General features: G+C 40.1%; 1 protein-coding gene across 3 annotated transcripts in view; it reads right to left on the bottom strand.

The window, feature by feature from the left end:
* Nucleotides 1–19,146, bottom strand: part of LOC111224506 (ATP-binding cassette sub-family C member 9-like) — a 48,014-nt gene that overhangs the window by 7,683 nt on the left and 21,185 nt on the right. For all 3 annotated transcript variants that reach the window (XR_002665227.1, XM_022749011.1, XM_022749012.1), the window contains exons 19-35: nt 13,763–13,864; nt 13,567–13,651; nt 13,355–13,435; nt 12,276–12,413; nt 12,033–12,158; nt 11,842–11,941; nt 11,548–11,621; nt 10,704–10,925; nt 10,357–10,511; nt 9,843–9,912; nt 9,579–9,736; nt 9,294–9,386; nt 8,091–8,193; nt 7,664–7,777; nt 7,183–7,303; nt 4,698–4,828; nt 3,077–3,155 (exon numbers count right to left, since the gene is read on the bottom strand). Coding sequence is in view for 2 of the 3 variants with exons in the window: in XM_022749011.1 (XP_022604732.1) it covers nt 3,077–3,155; nt 4,698–4,828; nt 7,183–7,303; nt 7,664–7,777; nt 8,091–8,193; nt 9,294–9,386; nt 9,579–9,736; nt 9,843–9,912; nt 10,357–10,511; nt 10,704–10,925; nt 11,548–11,621; nt 11,842–11,941; nt 12,033–12,158; nt 12,276–12,413; nt 13,355–13,435; nt 13,567–13,651; nt 13,763–13,864 (1,952 nt within the window). In the remaining variant the exon portion in view is untranslated. The remainder of the gene's footprint in view (nt 1–3,076; nt 3,156–4,697; nt 4,829–7,182; nt 7,304–7,663; nt 7,778–8,090; nt 8,194–9,293; nt 9,387–9,578; nt 9,737–9,842; nt 9,913–10,356; nt 10,512–10,703; nt 10,926–11,547; nt 11,622–11,841; nt 11,942–12,032; nt 12,159–12,275; nt 12,414–13,354; nt 13,436–13,566; nt 13,652–13,762; nt 13,865–19,146) is intronic.

Below are 19,146 nucleotides of genomic sequence, written 5' to 3'. Positions count from 1 at the left end.
GTCTAATTTACCTCCCGTGGTGTTTTACTTGTAGCTAAAACCACCACATATTATCTGTGTTCATTTTGTCTCCGCACTTAAGTCACATCAAGGTTGATATTTCTAATATTTGTAGATTATTCATAACTTAAACCAACCTTTAATTTAATTACTTATTTATTTGATTTCCTCCTGTTTTTTTAGGCAAACAAACAAGAAGTGGCGTATTTATTGGGGAATATTTTCAGTGGCGGATTAATCCACATTTGGTGCTCTAGTGAGCAGGACAGTGTGTGTGGGACTGAGTCAAAATAAACAACAGTGTGTGTGGAACAGTGTAATACGTCAACGCTAATATGTTTTCATTTAAGTTTTAAAACAAAAAAAAGATCTCGAAAAAGGACTGGGCATGTGGGAGCCGGTGTAAACAGGAAGCAGATCGTCTACTCTGCAGTTGATTAGTTTAGCGTGTTAAAATGCAGAATTTAACTGCACAACAGCTGCTAGCAAAGACAACAAGGTTAGTAACGCTTGTAATTCATTATCCATGTTGCTTTCACCACTTGTAGTCGAGGCCGATAAGATCCAATCAGGAGGCGACCGTCTGTGTCTACGTCATCGTTTCCAAAAGGTATCCGTTTGGCCTCGTCCAGACCACATCGTCCTCACAGTTTTCAAACTAAATCGGATCCAGCAGCGTTTTTACAAAAGTCTCTGTTTTACGTGCTGGAAAACTCCGGAGTCGTGTGGACGCCAGGAGTAAACGTAGCGAAAGAGATGCGTTTTAAAACTAACGATGTAGCCAGAGCGGCTCTGATGTGTTTTTAACAGTTAGTGTAAATAAAGAAGAACTAGATCAGGCTTCGGATACACACACAATATTTGTTAGTAGCTTTGCTGGTTTTGGTTTTTTCATGGGATTTGTTGACAATAAGAAAACCTACGTCTCCTTTGTCAGATTTTGTCATATGTCAGATTTCTGTCATTTCCACATTTAAGAGCAGTTCCATTAAACAGTGATGCTCCCTTCTCAGACTGCTTCCTCTGAATTGAGGCTTTTAGAGGTTTGATGACGTAAAACGTTGAAGTATTTCACAATAAAAAAAAAGAAAAGTTCAGTGAAAAGTCAGAAAAAGTAAACAATTTGTGCAGCAGAAATTGTTTTTTTTGTTCTTATTATTTTCTATTTATTATCTTGCAACCCCCCTGGGGAATCCTGAACCACAGTAGTAGACTCTGATAGATGTTATTGTCTGTCTTCTCTTTCGTATCATCTAATGAGTGAGGGTATGCAGCTGTGAGAAGGTTTGTGTCGTCTTTATCCCACATGTCAAAAGCAGTTGTAGCAGTTAAATGAGTGCGGATCATTTAAAAGCCTTTTGAAAAAACATGATGTGAACAAAAATAAAAAATAAAAAGTCGCAGCGACTTCAGGGCACTAATGCTGCCACTCACAGCGTCGCCACTGAGGAATAAACATTTCAGTTGAATGTTTCTTGATTTATAGGTGAAAAACTAAACACTTTAGATGAATGGGCCACAGTTAGTAAGAGGAACTCAGAGGGATCAGATTTACACAGTGTGGTCGTGTAAAAGGTTTGTGATTAGTGCTTCAGACGTTAGAAAGGAACTGTAAACTACAGGGGTGATTATGTTCAGAGTTAAAAGTGCTAAACGCAGCAGGAATAAACAATACAAAGCATCGTTAGATCCATCATGATACCTGAGTATAACTGCTGTAAATAATTCTGTCTTATCCAATCTGTACTGTTAGTTCAAGTGCTTCTAAATATAAAAGAACAGTTTTCCCAGAATTCCCCTCCCTGCTAATTCCTCAACTCCCCCCTTGCTCCCTGAAGACGTTAAAACAACTGAAGTCGATACTAAATTACACTTGTCAATACTTTAAGTTTAAATATACACAATATAGCAATTTTTCTTTTTGTTTGCTTAGGCAGGCTGAGATGTGAAGGAAAAACCACGAGAGTTAGACGTCTGTTACCTCTTCTGTTCAGTCGTGAGCCCATGACGTCTTTTGTTGAGGCAATACAGACAAAACTGTGAGGAATAATGTTGATTAAATCAGGTTTTAATTATGAATCATGTTAGTTCTCTTTGTGAAATGGCTGAAAACCTGAATTATGCAATTGCTTAGGTTAAAGGAAGTCAGGCTTTTCGCAGTTCCTCTGAGTTCACTCTGATGATCTGCTGTTACTCCAAAACTACAGTGCATTGTGTGATTGATATTTCTAATAATAATTGTAGATATTTATCAATAGTTTTATTTTATTTCCTCCTGGAAATGGTGCATTTGTTGGGGACTATTTTCAGTGGTGGATTAATCCACATTTGATGTTCGGGTTCATTCACAAGGTGCCCACACGTGTGTAATCAGGATCAACAGGTAGGCTGTCACCATGGTAACTGTGTGACACCAACCGTGTCGGGTTCGGGTCGGGCTTGGTTACTTCTCTCTTAAGATTCAGTTCGGGTTCGGACAGACAACGCGGCAAGAGACGACACAAATCAAACAGGGACCCATTCACAAAAATATTTCTCCACAGAGCTGCGCCCCAAATAAGAGCTCAGTGTTACTCTTTAAAACTAAACACCTACGCAAGCCTGCAGGGAAAAATAAAGCGTGCTGAAAGACACTTGTAACGGTTCTTTAGCTATCATGTTATGATCTATTAAATCATTTTAGAAGGTGTAAGTACCCTCCTGTCTAACAAGTCTATATTTGTCAGTAGATCAGAGGAAACGGCCAAGAAAGAACATGACCACAGAAAACCAAAACAAGGGACCAACAGTGTTGTGTTGTTTTCTGAGTGGAGCAGGACCTCCGGGTCAAGAGGTGCTCAAGAAAACAAGTCGGAGGGAAATCCTTCGGCAAACAGACAGGAGAGTATCTGAAGAGTCTTTCATTTTAATGAGACATAAACATGTTCAACCAGTGAGAGACACCAAGACAAGACAAGGAGAGATGAGAGAGACTGCAGGAATAGAAGCTGAAACAAAGATGAAGGAGGTAGAACAAAAAAAAAAACAACCTCTCCCTCTCTCTGTGTGTTAACAGTGTGACAGGAGACAAACTCACCTTCGAAAATATCCACCATGTTGAAGAAGGCCAAGGACAGAGAGGACTTCCCGCTGCCTGTGCGACCGCAGATTCCCACCTAACAGGAAGAAGAGAGGCGGTCAACAAGGCTCGCTGTGACACTGCGGTGAGACATGAGACACCTGTGTGATAACAGAGCGGCAGGTACATGCTGTGTGTGGACGCAGTTTGCTCAGTTCAGTGTCAGTTCGCAGTTTAATGGAGGCATGTGGCTGTGACTTCAAAGGAAATATCCTCATGTAAGAGAAACTCACAGCCTTCTCAAATTAGACTGTAACTGTTCATTTAAATCATATTAACTATGAAGAAACAAGTGATGAGAGAAGTTTATTTTATTCCAATGGAGACACTCTACATAACAGCCACTGTACGTTAAGAATTAATCATTAAAAAACCCTCATGGGAAACATTTCTATAAGTACAAAAGGTTAAATAAAAACAGTTCACATCTACATGCTCTGTGAGCTTTAGAGGCACAGTGTTGTAGGACAGTGGAAACACACTTCAGTGTGTTGGTAAGAACGACCTGTGAGAATGAGATCGTGGATACAAGCGGCTGAAATGAGTTTCCTCTGCAGCGTGTCTGGGCTCAGTCTGGTTAAGATGCCCCCGGGGCACATAAAACTGTTAGGAGGCCTCGACATAGACTCAGAAATGAGAGTTGGGGTGAGGTTCAACATGTTGCCAACGGCAGCCAACGATGGCGGGAACTCATTGTGGCGCTACATCCCTGTGTATTTTTCACTATATTTCCATCCACAAGTAACACAGTGGCAGAGTGTGTGACTACTTTGGTCGTGGGTTTCAAACACTCTCTGAAATAAAACATCTAAAAACAAACATCTGGTCAGACGGGGGGTCTGGGGTCTAATTTGTGTCCGTTTAGGGTCCTTGGTGTGAAAGAGTTTGAGAGACACAGCTGCAGGGCAGGAACAGGATTAAATAAGTAAAGTAAATCAAGCACTTTGACAAACCCCCGTCTCAGGAGCTGGAAGTGTTCACGGTTGTTACGACAACAATATTCCTACGCTGACTGACTTACTGAACAAACAGTGATGCACTTTTAGCAAGAGATTATTTAAACTCCACTGACAGACAGGAGAGCATCTGAAGAGTCTTTCACTTTAATGAGACATAAACATGTTCAACCAGTGAGAGACACTCCACTTACATCTCTTCTAGTGTCGGTTCGCAGTTTAAGGCATCGGAGGCTGCCAATGAAATGAAATTATTCAACTTCGATATTCAACAGCTCCCCTCCCTTTAATCATCCTGCTGTTGATCTTTTGTCATTACCTCCCTCTGCGCCTATAGACACACGTCACTGCTTTGGCGTTTCACTGTGATGTGAGGTCCTTGTTTCTTAGCAACAGTGTGTGAATTACGTGTTACCCTATAGATTATAATACAGTACTGTTAGTTTAATGATAGTTGTGGCTGTGACATTTTTCTCAGTGTCACACATTTATTGGCCATAATTAATTAGACACTTCCAGTCATATACGATCAATAATAAGCCGTCACATCTGTGACTGTTTCGCTGTACCACAGTGATCGCTGCGGCCCTGCTCCGCTCTCTTCACACCATCGTGGTAATTACCTTCTGGCCCGGTTTGATGTAGGCGTTGACGTGTTTGAGCACTGGTTTGAGCATGGGATCGTAGCGCACACACAGGTCCTGGATCTTTATCTCACCGTCCTGGGGCCAGTTCTCAGGCACCTGAGAGGTGTCTGGAGGGAGAGAAACACAGAGGCGGGGGGGGGGGGGGTTTACTTCTCTCTTTTTTAACTCTTGCTTAACCCTGAACAGCGCAACAAAAAACAGACCACTAACTGCCTGCCAGTTGTCTATGTTACAGTGTAAACAGGAGCGTATAGACCATATGGTCCAAGTCATAACACTGCAGATAAACAGTGGTGGAGTTTCCCTATTAAAAAAACGGCTCAAATTCCCGACTGACATCACAACTATACATTTACATAGTTTTATACTGTAAACCGTGATGCCTGCACACTTCAGCATGGGGCTGGACTAAAAGCTACATCACAGCTAATAGATTTACTTTGGCAACGATGAGTGACATTAGGTTTTTATCATTATTTTTATACTCTTTATCTGTTAAATTGCATTCCCTTACAATAGTTATTTTTTCAGAAAAGAACAAAAGGAAATAACAACTTTATGATATCTATGGTTAATACCCCCGCTCCCCTCATTTTGACTAAATGGCCACTTGTTTTGTGCAAAATATAAGCATTTTTTTTTTAGAAAGTCGACAGAACACAGTTGAGAATGATCTGTGTTTCCACTGAGTGATGTTATGTGAATAAAGCTGGGTTTCCACTCTCGCGAAATTGTTCCAATTAAAACGTGGTGCTGGATTTCCAGCATCTGCTAATTGTTGGGAAAATTTCATCCACCGCAGTAGCCGTTATAATATTTAATCAAAGGAGATGAGAGGGCGTCTGGTGCATGTAATGACGGAGAGGCAAACCCATCTTATCTGCGGCCATGTATCAGGGGTTTTTGAGAGATAATAGGTTTTGGATGTTATGTGACTTAAATCCCGTTTCTTTCAATTTCACCTTTGCAAAATATTGCTTTGTTTTTTATTTTCTCTGAATTCACATTTTTCCATTACTCGTTTTTGTTTTCGTAAATTCACGTTGCACATCGAGCAGGTCCATGGAAACGTGGCTTTTGAACGTGAGCATGCAGAACACATAGGACACGTCATAAAACTAGTTTGTTTGAAGCGTACTGAACCCTTTAACCCCTAGTGTGCATCAAGCTCCAAAAACTCTGGATCCTACACTTCCCATAATGCACTTCAATAGTGTGGTTTGTTGGACTGGAAAAACACCAGTGTCTTCCAAACTCCATAGACTTTCCATTAAAATGTTGTAATCCCCAAGATTAAACACTCAAATGACGTCACTTGGGTCATTTTCTAAGACTTAACAAAACTCTATACAGTACAACTATTTAAGACAGACAAGTTCTCCCTGTTATGTGGAGCTCAAATGGAACATTATTGATGTTACTACACTAAAATAAATAAATCACACAGATAACAAAAATGGCAGGGCTCTTCTGCAGGCTATGTTTAATCTGTTCCTCCCTAACTTTGGAGGATTTTATATTTTTATCAATTAGCTGGAAGCTTCCATGATGTCAGAGAGGAAAAATCTCTCTGTCCTCTTGTCACTCAGGGGTTTTGGGATCGTTTTATGGTTTCACTGGTCGTCTACTGTAAAGGTTCAGAGGAAAGGCCAATGAGAGAAATAAACCCTATCCTTAAATCCACTTTTATCCTTTTCTGATATCTTTTTCTTTTCACTCCTTCACCTCGTTGGTTTCTTCCAGCCAATCTTTCAAGTGCAGGAATTGTTTTTACTACCCGAAATAGCTGCCCTGTCTTGCTCAAACTCACTGAAGCATTTTCCTTTTTTGTTCAAGATTTCAAACGGTTCGGTTCTGGTCGGATTTGATTTGGCTTGATGAGATATCAGTGATCTCTATGGCACTGTTCTAATGAAATAAGAGTTAAATAATGAAACATCTCTATGTTTTGTTCTCTGTGCTGCCAGGAAAAAGATTCCTGCAGCATTTGTATTTCACCATGGCAACAGCACATCCCATAAACCTAACACACAGCTTCTGGACTGTGGAGCAGAAGATGAAACTGTCACAAAGGTTTTACACACACACACACACACACACACACACACACACACACACACACACAAACTCATTGACACCACAACCACATAGTGTAGAGTTATAACACGAGCTGGTTTATCATTAGATGGGGTCATTCTGTTCGTTTCTTTGTGCTTGGAAAACAAACCCTCATTTAGATCGAGTGTAATTTAAATAATTTGTAGAATTAAGTTTTTAAAGTTTTTTGGTCTTGATTGCTAGTAAAAGGTTTTTGTGGTTTCAGCAGATTAGAAAAGTATCTCCAAAAGTATCTATGTTGGACTGTGTTTGTCTGAAACGTCATCCGGATTTAAAGGCCAGTTACACGTCATCTGTTTTGGTGAACAGTGCCGTGTCGGCTTGACAACAAGAACTCAGTTACCCATAGATCCCTCGTAGTTCTCGGACTCTGTGCTGAGGAAGCTGTTGACCTTCTTCACAGCCGACATCTGGACCTCCAGGTCCGCCAGGTTCCTCACGACCCAGTTCAGGTAGTTGGTGACCTGCACAAAGGGGGGGTCGAGTGAGCTGGTTTCTATCGATATAATAATAATAATAATAATAATAATAATATGACAAGACAACTTAAATCTAAATTTATATTATGAAAAAGTTTGGTTTTGTATTGGCTGTTACGACAATAAGAGATTCACAGAGCATCTTATAATGCATCAGACTGTGCTTTTCATAAAATACCATCTGTCTAAGAAAACAGATTCAGAGAATCCATGGAGAGGTCCATTTAGTGGGTTGTGATGCAGTGAGATGAAGTTATGTGCAGTAAACTTGCAGCACAGTGGTCAGGTGCTGTAGTGGATGGGCAGGCTGAAAAGTGTGACTGAGCATTAGACGTGAAAACTCACAGTGAGGGCGTAGGTGAGTCCGAGGCCCACCAGGCCCACGGAGGGCACAGCATACTTCAAACTCCATATGGAGGCTCCGGCTGCCGTCAGCACTATCACTGCTCCAAGGTAGTCCTGCACAAAGAGGGGAAAAGAGGAAGACATGTTCACTCAAAGAACATACAACAAAATCTAAATTCACAGAGAGCTGCACTTATGATTAAAAGGCTGATCACATGTTTGGAAATGGGAGTTTGAGAAATGGAATAAAAGCAAAAACAAAGAACTGCAAGAGCATGAACGAGCTTTACATCATCCTTCCTTAATAGTTTACATTCATTTACTACTTCTTTGGCCACTGATATGTGAAGATTACATGTCTCTACCGTACCTGTGAGAAAAGCAGTGAACGGTCCTCTGAGAGGATTTTCAAAAACTAGTTTCTCACCGTGCGGACCTCCAGCCAGCGGTTGGCCGCAGACAGAAACAGATAGGCTGTGTTATTGGTGTCCGTCAGCTCCAGCATCCGCTGTTTAAAACGAGCCTCGTGTCTGAAACACACATTTGATTAAAAACATTAGACACACAAAATTATTCTATGTAGATTTTCACCTAAATACCATGTTGTTGGTTTCACCTGTTCTTGGCCTTGATTTCTAACTGACAAGTAAAATAAGAACAAAAGGGTAAAGAGGAAATTTAAAAAAACTCTAATAATAAACAAACTTTGAACTAATGGAATTAAATATTTCTCCTGTTGAATCTCAATGTTTTATCATCGTCTGAGCTCAGAGAGTCGCTGCCATCTAAACCAGACTTGGTTTGGAGGGAGACCAGTGGATAATGATAATGGGAACCATCCCATGATTGCCAAGAATCTGTCTCAGCACCAGATTCACTGTTTCTGTGTGTGTGTGTGTGTGTGTGTGTGTGTGTGTGTGTGTGTGTGTGTGTGCGTGTCTCTCAGTGTTTGTATATTTGTGTGTGTGTGTGTGTGAGGAAGAGGAAGTCCTCAGGGAAGAGAGGAGAAGAAAAGCGTGAGAGCTGTTTAATGTTGGATTATACCGACGATGGGAAAGAGGGTGAAGACAGAAATACAAGGAGATACTACAACATGAGCTGGAGCTAATGTTTCTGTCACTGCAGTTAAAAGTAAAACCACAACTACTGGCTCTCTAAGAGCTACAGCTACTATTACAACTACTTCTAACATCATTATAATATTATTACAACTACTAACACTTACAAATATATATAAAACTTAAAGCGCCATATAGTCTAAAGGTAGATGTCCGTGTGTTGTTTGATTAGAAAGCAGGTCTAGGTTCTATATTAATACTGTGAAAGCATCAAAGCGCTCAGTCCACAGAGAAATACACACAGCCTGTAATCAGAAACTGAGCCCTAAAACCAGCCGTCAGGACTTCTGTAACTTTGTGATGTCACAACAAGCAGTCACCGCCCTCAGCCCCGCCCACCCGGACCCACAAGCATAAACTGTTACAACCTCAGTCTCCCATTCACCGCCAGTATGTGTCACTGACTGTTCGTCTCTGAACTTCCCTCAGTAGTTGTCAGGAATATTATTTATTTTATTCAGATTGTACACTTGTAACACTGGTATCAATAAAAGCAGTAGTTTCAGCTGTACCTGAATGCTCTTATTGTGGTGAGACCCTCTGCGGTCTCAGAGAAGTGGCAGAGCAGAGGAAGCTGTGTGGAGTCATCAAGGTCCTGGAGGTCCCTGAGAGAGAGAGAGAGAGAGAGAGAGAGAGAATTCACAATTTATACATGGGTTTATATCCAATGTCTTCATTATTTTTGGTTTATACAGACGAAAAATACATATAAACAGTTTATAGGTTATAGCTAAAAATCCCAAAAAGTTTGCCGTTCCCTGCTTTGTTTAAATACAAATCCTGCACCATGGACTCACTTGGAGGCCACCCGGAAGTACTTCTGGATGAAGTAGAAGGCGACCGCCAAGGGAACCAAGGCGATCAGAAAGAGCGGAGTGATGGAGGATATGACCCCGATGGCCGACAAGCAGAGTAACGTGGATCTCGTCAAAGACTCTAGCGTGGGAGGAATATGCTAAAAGACAGAAGAGTGCATCATGTTTGGTTTGGAACCGAAGCAAAACTGCAACACAACGAGTCCTCAGTCTATCCATGTAGATGATCTTTATTCATCCATTTACCTGGTCAATGATGTTGGTATCAGCTGAGAATCTGTTGAGGATCTGTCCCAGGGGAGTGATGTCAAAGAACCTGAGCAGCGAGGTAATAAATAAAGCATCAAATAACATCAAAAGCAAACATTTAGGATGTTTTTTGTTTTTAGACACTTGAAGGTTATGTAACCCACTTTCTGAGCCACCCCTCACAGGTGTTTCCTTGGAGACAAGACCTGTGTGTGAAATTCTGCTTTCCTGTCTATTCGTCCTCAGTCTAAGTCAACAATTTCAACACAAGACATAAATGTCACCACTATTGTGCAGGTACTCTACTTAACACTACTAATACTGAGCCAGTCAGAGCATCAGGAGCTGATATAAACAAGTAATAAATGGATACAATGAACAACTTCTCATCAAGCAGATTCAGCATTTTAGATGCAACACAGATCCACACTGAGCCTGTAGCCACCTTTTGCACCTCCAGGCTGAACTTGTTACGGTCCCGTTGTGTGTGTGTGTGTGTTAGTAACTGCACCTGATGGGGGCGTGGATGATCTTGTTGAGCAGGTTGTGATGCAGGTTGGTGGCTGCAGAAAGACCCAGAAACTCCACGGTGAGAGAAGTGATGAGGCACAAAGTGATACCAGCTGCACACAGGATGATGAACACCGGCAGATAGTAGGCGTCGTTCTGTGGGTCACACACACACACACACACACACACACACACACACACACACACACACTGTATTACTTCTCATTTAATTGCATTTATCTTTTATTTATTTATCATTTTCTTTTCTTCTTTTGCACTTGTTTTTTTTTTTTTTTTTTGTATTCCATTTTATATGTGTAAACTTATCAGGATGTAGTCGTCGTGTACCTCAGCCTCCGAGAAACCCCGGGTGTGGAGGGTGGTGTTAATGCTGTTGGCCAGGCTGGTTCCATTGGACAGTCCACTGGACGCACTTTGATTGGTTTTGGAGGACGTCCAGAGAGCCAGCCAGTAGTCAATGGCAACAATGACGGAGTGTTTGAGGAGTTTACAGGACACCATCAGGAAGACCATGAAGAAACCACCGGAGGACATGTAACACCAGCACACCTGAGATGAAGGAGCGGCCATTATCACGGATGGATGGATGGATGGATGGATGGATGGATGGATGGATGGATGGATGGATGGATGGATGGCAGATCTCAGTTTTACTTCTACAAAATATTTTTAGAGGCAGAGCTGTTCTGGATGCAGATGTTACTGCCAACATTGCAATGATTAATTACTTAATCATACAAAAAACTAACTAGATTTATTTGGCTTTTACAATTCTCATCTTATACTTATGAATTTTGACTCTTGTTCAGGCAAAAAAAAAGAAGCAAATTTAAGTTATTGATGATTTTTTTTTTTTGGCCACAGCTTTCTTGGTTATGTAAAGTAATACCAGTCCACTAAAGGGTCAAGCAGCAACAAAGGCGGCACAGTGGCTACTATTATACTACCCTGCATTCATGTGGTGAAAACGCCTCGTCAAGTCGGAACAACTTGGAAAGCTGGTGAAAATTTTGGTGCTAGACTTGCCGAGTTTTTGACGTCAAATATGAAGAAACATGGCGGACGAAAGTAAAGGAACATCTGAGGAAACTTGTGCAACTGACCAGCTCAGTCAGCTGTTTCCTTTGTAGAGAACGACACTTTAATGTGTGCAGCTGCATAGACGCGTTACCTTCCACGGGATTTTTGATCGTCTGTTGGTGGTCGTCGACAAGTTGTCGTCATCTTCCTCCTCCACTTCTTCCTCTGATGGGATGAATATCACAAAAACAACAAAGCAATTCAAACAAACACTTTTCTATTTCCGCTTTTCATCAACTACCAACACACACGTTGATAAAACAGAAAGACAAAAGTGTCTTGAGAGTTTTGAAGCAACTAAACTGAAACAGAGACACGAAGCCTTGATCATGTTTTGTGCATTAAAGACAACAATTAAAGACAATTGAACAACATTAAAAAGCACCTTCATCCTCATCATCTATTTGGTTCTTGGCCTCTCTAGAGTAGAAAGCTCTCCTCAGTGTTTTCCTCTCCAGTGTTGTTTGACTGTCCTGCTGTATGTCCTAGAAACACAGACACATGTCAACAGATTTCTCGGCGGATTTGAAGGAGATGCAGTTATTTGTATCCTCGGGTGAAACTGTGTCACTTTACCTTCTCCAGCTCCTGGTCCTGTCTGTTCATCAGGGTTTTCCAGTGATCATAAAGCTCAACGTCATGAGTCTGAATGTCTTTCAGCGTTCCCTCCCTCAGGATGGAGCCGTCTTTCATGGCTATGATCTGGGCAAGACACAGACAACAACACAAACACACAGAGAACATTAAAATAACACGCGATAGATGGTCACGGACTGACTACTAACTTTAGGAACCGTCACATCAGTCTGAGGCTCTTACCCAGTCTGCGTGGATCAGGTACTGCAGTTTATGGGTGACCAGGACCACAGTCCGTTTATCGTCCTGCAGAAACTTGAGGATTCCTTCCTGCATCAGGTGATCGCTGAGGTGGATGTCCAACGCAGAGAACGGATCGTCCTGTCGGATACGAGAGAGAGAGAGAGACGGATATAAAGAAATCAGGAGAGAGTTTTAGAGCAGGTGTCTAAAATAGTGATGTACCAATGTGTGTAATTATACCGGTTTCAATCCAAAGTAAATTAGACACATTTTTGGACTATCACATCATTTAGTGAGGTGTGATCCTGACAGTGAAGCTCGTTACGTTTTCTAGAGAAGCAAAGAGAAAATCCTGTAGGATTCAGACAGATGGATAAATCTGTCATCTGTGTGTTGTATAGAGTGTTAATGGAGATTGTGTTATGATTATTTGATGACAGTGTATGACGTATGTACTCCGGTCTGGAGATCACATATGGAAAACACAAGCAGCTGCACTTTCACAAAAGAAAACATTCCCTCCTTATTTTACATTAAACTTTTTACCAGTCTAGACATTACACAGTGTGATGAGTGTGTAAAAGAATGCCACTGATGGACAACCAATTAAAACGTGTGAGGGCAACAGGAAATTACGCAACCACTCAGAAAGATAAACACATGACATCACAGTGGAAAGAGAAGTGAGTAAGAAACAGACACCTCCTCATCCCAACGGCCAACGTGTACCACATGTATCCAGTCCAGTAAGGACAGTGTGGACATTTATCTAATTCAAAAAACATAATGTGAGTTGTTGTAAAAGCATTAGAGAGAAACATTATCTCAAATCTTTTGTACATTTTTAAAAGGTCCGGAGAGAGACACACCTCACAGCCAAGATCTGCGACACAAGCAGTTAAAAGTTTCCTGAGCACATCGCCTCAATGACACTTTGGCCAGACATCATGATCATGGTAGTGACAAAATAATAAAGTTGTTCTCCCAGGGAGACACCCGAGGACCCCCGGATACATCAGTGAGGATGCATCCCAGCCTGTCTACTGGATGTGCCGTGAGTGTAATGAAGTTTAGCTCACCAAGAAGACGATGTTGGTGTTCTGGTAGAGAGCTCTGGCCACACAGATTCTCTGTCTCTGACCTCCACTCAGGTTGATGCCCTAAACAACCATAATGTAGAGAGAAAAAAATACCAGGACAGAACCAAAAATTATTTAAAAAAAAAAAAAAATCTCAATAAAAGATCATAAGTGTTTGTTCTAATATAATATTCAGACGTTCACTTGTATACCCTCTCTCCAATCTCGGTTTGGTCTCCAAAGGGCAACAGGTCAATGTCTGGCTGCAGAGAGCAGGCGTCAATCACGGCTTTGTACCTTGGAAACACAAAATAACCACCATGATCTCAGAAGAATCACGAAGCACTGACATGAATATTGAGGCATTTCTGAAATTAGCTGTAGCTGTGTGCTGTTTTTTTTTTTTACCTCTGTTTACTGAAGGGGCTGCCGAACGTGATGTTTTCCTCCACTGTAGCGTTGAGCAGCCAGGACTTCTGGGTAGCGTAGGCCACGGAGTATCTGTTCTTGCTGGATGCATTATGGGAAACAGAGGCAAACAGATACCACGTAAGAACTACAAGTCCTGTCTTCATAAAGCTACAGAGCAGGAGTACTGATCTACACCGTTCTCTTCACCGTATCTACCGTTGATTCCTGACACTGATACTTACTTTGTCTTGTGGCAAAAGCTTAACAACTGAATTTTTGAAGAATCCTTAAATTTAAATTTTCACAGGTTTAATGTTCCCTTTTTTTAAACTAGACATTACAACATATATTTCTATAATTATATAAAATAATTACACAAATATATCATCAGCATGATCAGATTTTTTGATTAGGTCTACCTAAGCGGGGGTTCATTAAATGACTTTTAAGTGGGATAACAAGATTAGAAAAGAGATAAAGATATTGCGATGCTGGAGATGCCTTAAGACACAACTGGTGTGACTGTATGGAGAAAGATACACTTCAATTAAACACATCAAAATGTAAATGTGAATGAGATTGAAGATTTGTACTTTCAAGACCAAAAACTTTCTACCACCACATACTGTATATGTTGTTAAACAGGTGGTCTATATTCAGTCCACCAAGGAAGTAATGTTGTTATCCATGTCTGTTTGTTTTTCAGCAGGATTACACAAAAAGTACTGAACTGATTTACACCGAACTTGGTGGAGGGATGGGTCATGAGCCAGGGAGGAACCCGTTCAATTTTGGGGCAGATGCGGGTCATTGACTATGAATTAGATTTTTTTTTTCCTGTGAAGTCTGTTGTATGTTGTTTGACGCTGGCCCTGTTGAACGTCTAAGCTCTCTGAGAGCACTCCGAGCAGTTTTTAGATGCTACATCTGTGTGCTCTTTATGCAGGTTTTAATACTTTTTCATCACATCTATTTTATGTTTTAGCATTTCCACAATTCATCTGCATCCCTAAATATTTAAGGAGTCCTGAGTTTCTTGCTGAACATTGAGCCAAAGCTACTATCAGATCAATTCTCCTGTTCCAATCAGCTTTATGAAAGCGGCACCCAAAAATCCCCCCCCCCCCCCAAAAAAAAGCTGTCAAACTCCACACAGCAAAATGAAAAATACTTTGTCAGATATGGGAGATAAATATGGATCATGGATCAAGGTTAAGGATGAGCTGCAAATCATCAACAACAGCACCAACAATAACACCAGCTACAGCAACACAAACACAAATAAAAACATCAACAACAACAACAACAACAACTGTAGCACGCTGCTGGGAGCCTGATCTGAGAACAGCCCTTCTGAGAGTTTTTAGCTCCTCCCCTCAAAAACTAGTTTGATACTGACAGTTTGGAAGATTTTGTCTCTATCAGGTTTAATCCAGAATTTCTTGTCTGATCCTTTGTCACTTTGAGATGAAACACGTCATACAACTTGTTGACATTATTATAAAAGGATTTGAGCTAACTACTACGAACATACAAGGTAATGTGAATGTGTGGATGTAGAGCATAGAATACATGAACACTTTTTAAAAACTATATTTTCACAAATATCACATATGCAGACATGGAAGAGAAATGTATACATTCTCTTGATTTATGTATTATTACATAATTTTTTTTTATAAAGCTGTAAATAATACAAAGAGTGCTAAATCTGCCAATGTGACCATGTACAGAGATACATAGTGTGCATAAATAAATAAAAAATCTATATCATCAGAGCATGTTTGAGTTTGTTTCTTTGTTCGACTCCCAGCATAAAAAGCACAAACCACTCCAGGATCAAAACAAATGATCATCTCAACACAATGAGCAGAAGATAGTACGATCTGAAGGCCGATGACGTTGTTTCTGAACACATACATATTAACATGTTGCTTCGGCAGAAAGACTTATAGAAACAGGAACTCTGAATGGGAGATCTTTAAAAAACCAAGCCCCTAAAACAATAACTTTGTACTAGTTGAACTTTGCAGCTTCAAGGTATAAATGTGAATCTGAACAGTGTTGTAGAAATAAACACAGATACACAAATATACTGTATAAACTAAAAACAAAACAACTTTTTTGTACTGTTTCTTCTTTTGCGTCCCTCTTATTTTGAAATATTTTTACTGTTTTAACTTTTGTTTAATTTTTCTGCTCTTTTCTTTTTTGTTTTGTAAAGCATGTTGAGTTGCCCTTTGTGTATGAAAGCTGCAGTATATTAGAATATATTACATTTCTATTTTGTATTATCATCTAAACAGAAATAATTAATAAACTAACAACAACAGATGCAGATTATATGTATGTGTTCAAGAACAATGCAGCCCGAGTAACTGGAAGAAATCCTTTTGAGTATATTGTAAAACAGTACTTTCTTCTGAGGGAAAAATGGAGTGAAAAAAGATGAGAGCAAGAGAAGGCGAGGAGGAGAGGCGGATGAGGGGGTCAAAGGGTCACTTCAGATCTGAAGCAGGAAGTAGGAGACAGGAAGAAGAGCATATACCTCCCGATGTCTTCGTCAGACTCCTCTGTCTCTGACCAACTGTCAAAATCACGTCAGTGTGTTAGAGTGGGTCTACTGCAATCAGATGTTTGTATATTTGTGGTTGTGTGTTACATTTGTAATAAGAGACAGGAAGGCAAAAGGTCAAAGAGAGAGAGAGAGAGAGAGAGAGAGAGAGAGAGAGAGAGAGAGAGAGAGAGAGAAAAGCTACGAGCAACAACACAATTCTTTTCTGCTGAGGGAGACACACAGGGAACATGGAAACAGGAAACAGAAGAAAGTGGAAGAAAGACAGGGAATGAAGAACCATAAAAAGAAAAAGAGAGGAAGAGACAGAAGTGTTTTCATGCCAGAGCCCAGACAATGAAGACATGATGTTAGCCTGCCAACTGTTAATCACATTAACCTTCCCACCCAGAGAAGAAGAGCCATGTAAGTGATGCAGTCATTGTCTGTCTGCGATAATTAGGTTTTGTGGCTTCTTTGACAATGATGTCTCATGTCTTATGAGCACGAGGGTGTGTGTGTGTGTGTGTGTGTGTGTGTGTGTGTGTGTGTGTGTGTGTGATACTGATGCCCAGGGTTAAAGGATTATATATATCCAGTAGGAGTTTATGTGGCCCTATACAAGAAACAAGATTTAGAGCAAACAGCTGTAAAGTCAGAATTATCTTTATGATCTTCATGAGGAATGAGAAGATGAATAAAGGAGCGATTTGTAAGTTTTTGCTATTGCTACACAGCTAGCGTTAGCATTAACAGCTGCTTACTTACCAGTCTAGAAAAACGTTGTGAGTTCAGCATCAAACCTCATTCTTTTACTCACCAAGAGCTGTGTCCAGTGGTGGAAAGCAACCTCTTGTTTTGCTTCTATTTTTATCCCTTCATTTCTTCTACTGAAGTTAGCATGCTACCCAGCTAGCTCCGGCTCATTTAGTCACTTTCTGATACCGAGTCACTGTAGCGCCCAGTCTGCCCTAAGACTGCCCCTTTTCATCTCTCTCAGGGTTTATTTCTGCACTTCACTGTTGGCAGCTTAAAGTAATTAAACTCTATATAAACAACTCTGGGTAAGATAAGTCAGATAAACTGCTAAAGCCTACATGTGAATGTTTAGAGTCTGTGTAAATGATTATGTTTTAGAAAGAAGAGTTCAGAGACAAAGTACCTTATGTTCCCCTCGTGGATCATCTCACAATCAGGCAGTCTGATGTGGCAAGAGTGCAGGAGGTAAAGAGACCAGACACACACACATTCACACACACATCCATGTATACATGCAGTCACATGAACAGAGGCACAGGTGTGCACACACACACACACACACACACACACAGACACAGACACAGACACACCGCAAAGGTTAGTGTGCAGCCCTGCTGGCCACAGATTCTCATATGATTTCGATATGAATCTTGACGTTTACAATCTCATTTTTTTTGTTTAATCTGAATATGGAGAAACGCTGGAGCGAATTCCAGATTTCCTGTGAGAGCTGAGAGGTTTCTAAAACTATTTCAAGACAAAATGGCAGCTTACACCCCCAAAACACCTTTACAGTGCCAAATTCTCAATCCTCAAAATATTCAGATTAGTTTTCAGGCACTCAGCAAATTGAAAAGCAAGTCTCTGCTAACAATTCACTGACGAAATATTAGATTAGGATGTAGCAGCTAATTTTAGCATTGAATCTGACAAATCACTTGAGTGTCCGTGTGTGAACAAACAGTGTTTTCCTTTGTTAGATCCCAGAAATGAGCTAAAATTGTGCGATTACAGTGTTTTCCGACACTGTAATAATTGTAGTTCACTGACAGTTTCCTGTTTTGGCTGTGTCACTGCAAGGGTGCATCCGATAACATTTGGTTTGTCCTGGAGAACCAATCAATATCATAGTGAATAAATGTCTTCTAATAAGTGGGATTTAATTTCAGGCTAATTAAATGCATGTAAATGCAATAAAATCCAATGAAGACTGATAGTAGCAGTACTTTTAGACCACTCATTAATATCAAGATCAGATTTCTTTCAGGGTGAGTCACTGTGATAATATGATCGTATCAGAGTTTTGATTCAGTGACTTTAACAAACATTTAGTCATTTTGTGATTTTTGGTGAGATTGTAGGTTATTTAAACAGAAAATTTGTCTGTTGCAATAGAAACAGACAAACAAATAGTGAGATAATGACATGAATGATGATAACGACACTGATACGTTAATTTCATAATAAAAGCCTCTTTAGTATAATTTAATATCCCCACGCGTTAGCTATTGAACAGCAGTTACGTTAAAATTCCTTCAAAATGAGTTTTCCCTCATTTATTTAATAAATAAAAACCTTTTTCGAAGTTGATGGATTCAATAACCCAAACATTTAATTTCATTAAACCATCAGAGTAGAAAATGAAATCACACTGAAAACTGGACACCTGATGCTAATGGACGGATTATTTTTTCTTCTATTTCTCCTTCATTCTGAGCACAAACAAGATAACATTTAATAATATAAATGTATTATTATTATATAGTTATTTCAACACTTCAATATAAAGGATTTACTGAGAGAGTAAATCCGAGGTGTGATGTGATAACGTGTACAATGTGACTACATGTGTTCTTGTAAATACAAACGTAAAAAAATAAACAAAATAAAAATGTACACCCTATTCTATTTTTATTTACATCTAAAATAAGAGTTTAGTTTGCATGGACCTGTAAATATATGGTAGACTGATGGTAGTATCATTTGATAGACAGAAAAAGAAAATAAAAGCTAAGTAAAGATCACTCAAACACAGAATACTGAGCAGGATACGTCATAATTGTATCTC

This window comes from Seriola dumerili, unplaced genomic scaffold (genome assembly GCF_002260705.1).
Source record: "Seriola dumerili isolate Sdu_G_001 unplaced genomic scaffold, Sdu_1.0 BDQW01000138.1, whole genome shotgun sequence".
Lineage (NCBI taxonomy): Eukaryota > Metazoa > Chordata > Actinopteri > Carangiformes > Carangidae > Seriola > Seriola dumerili.
This window is presented reverse-complemented; position numbering and strand designations above follow the sequence as displayed.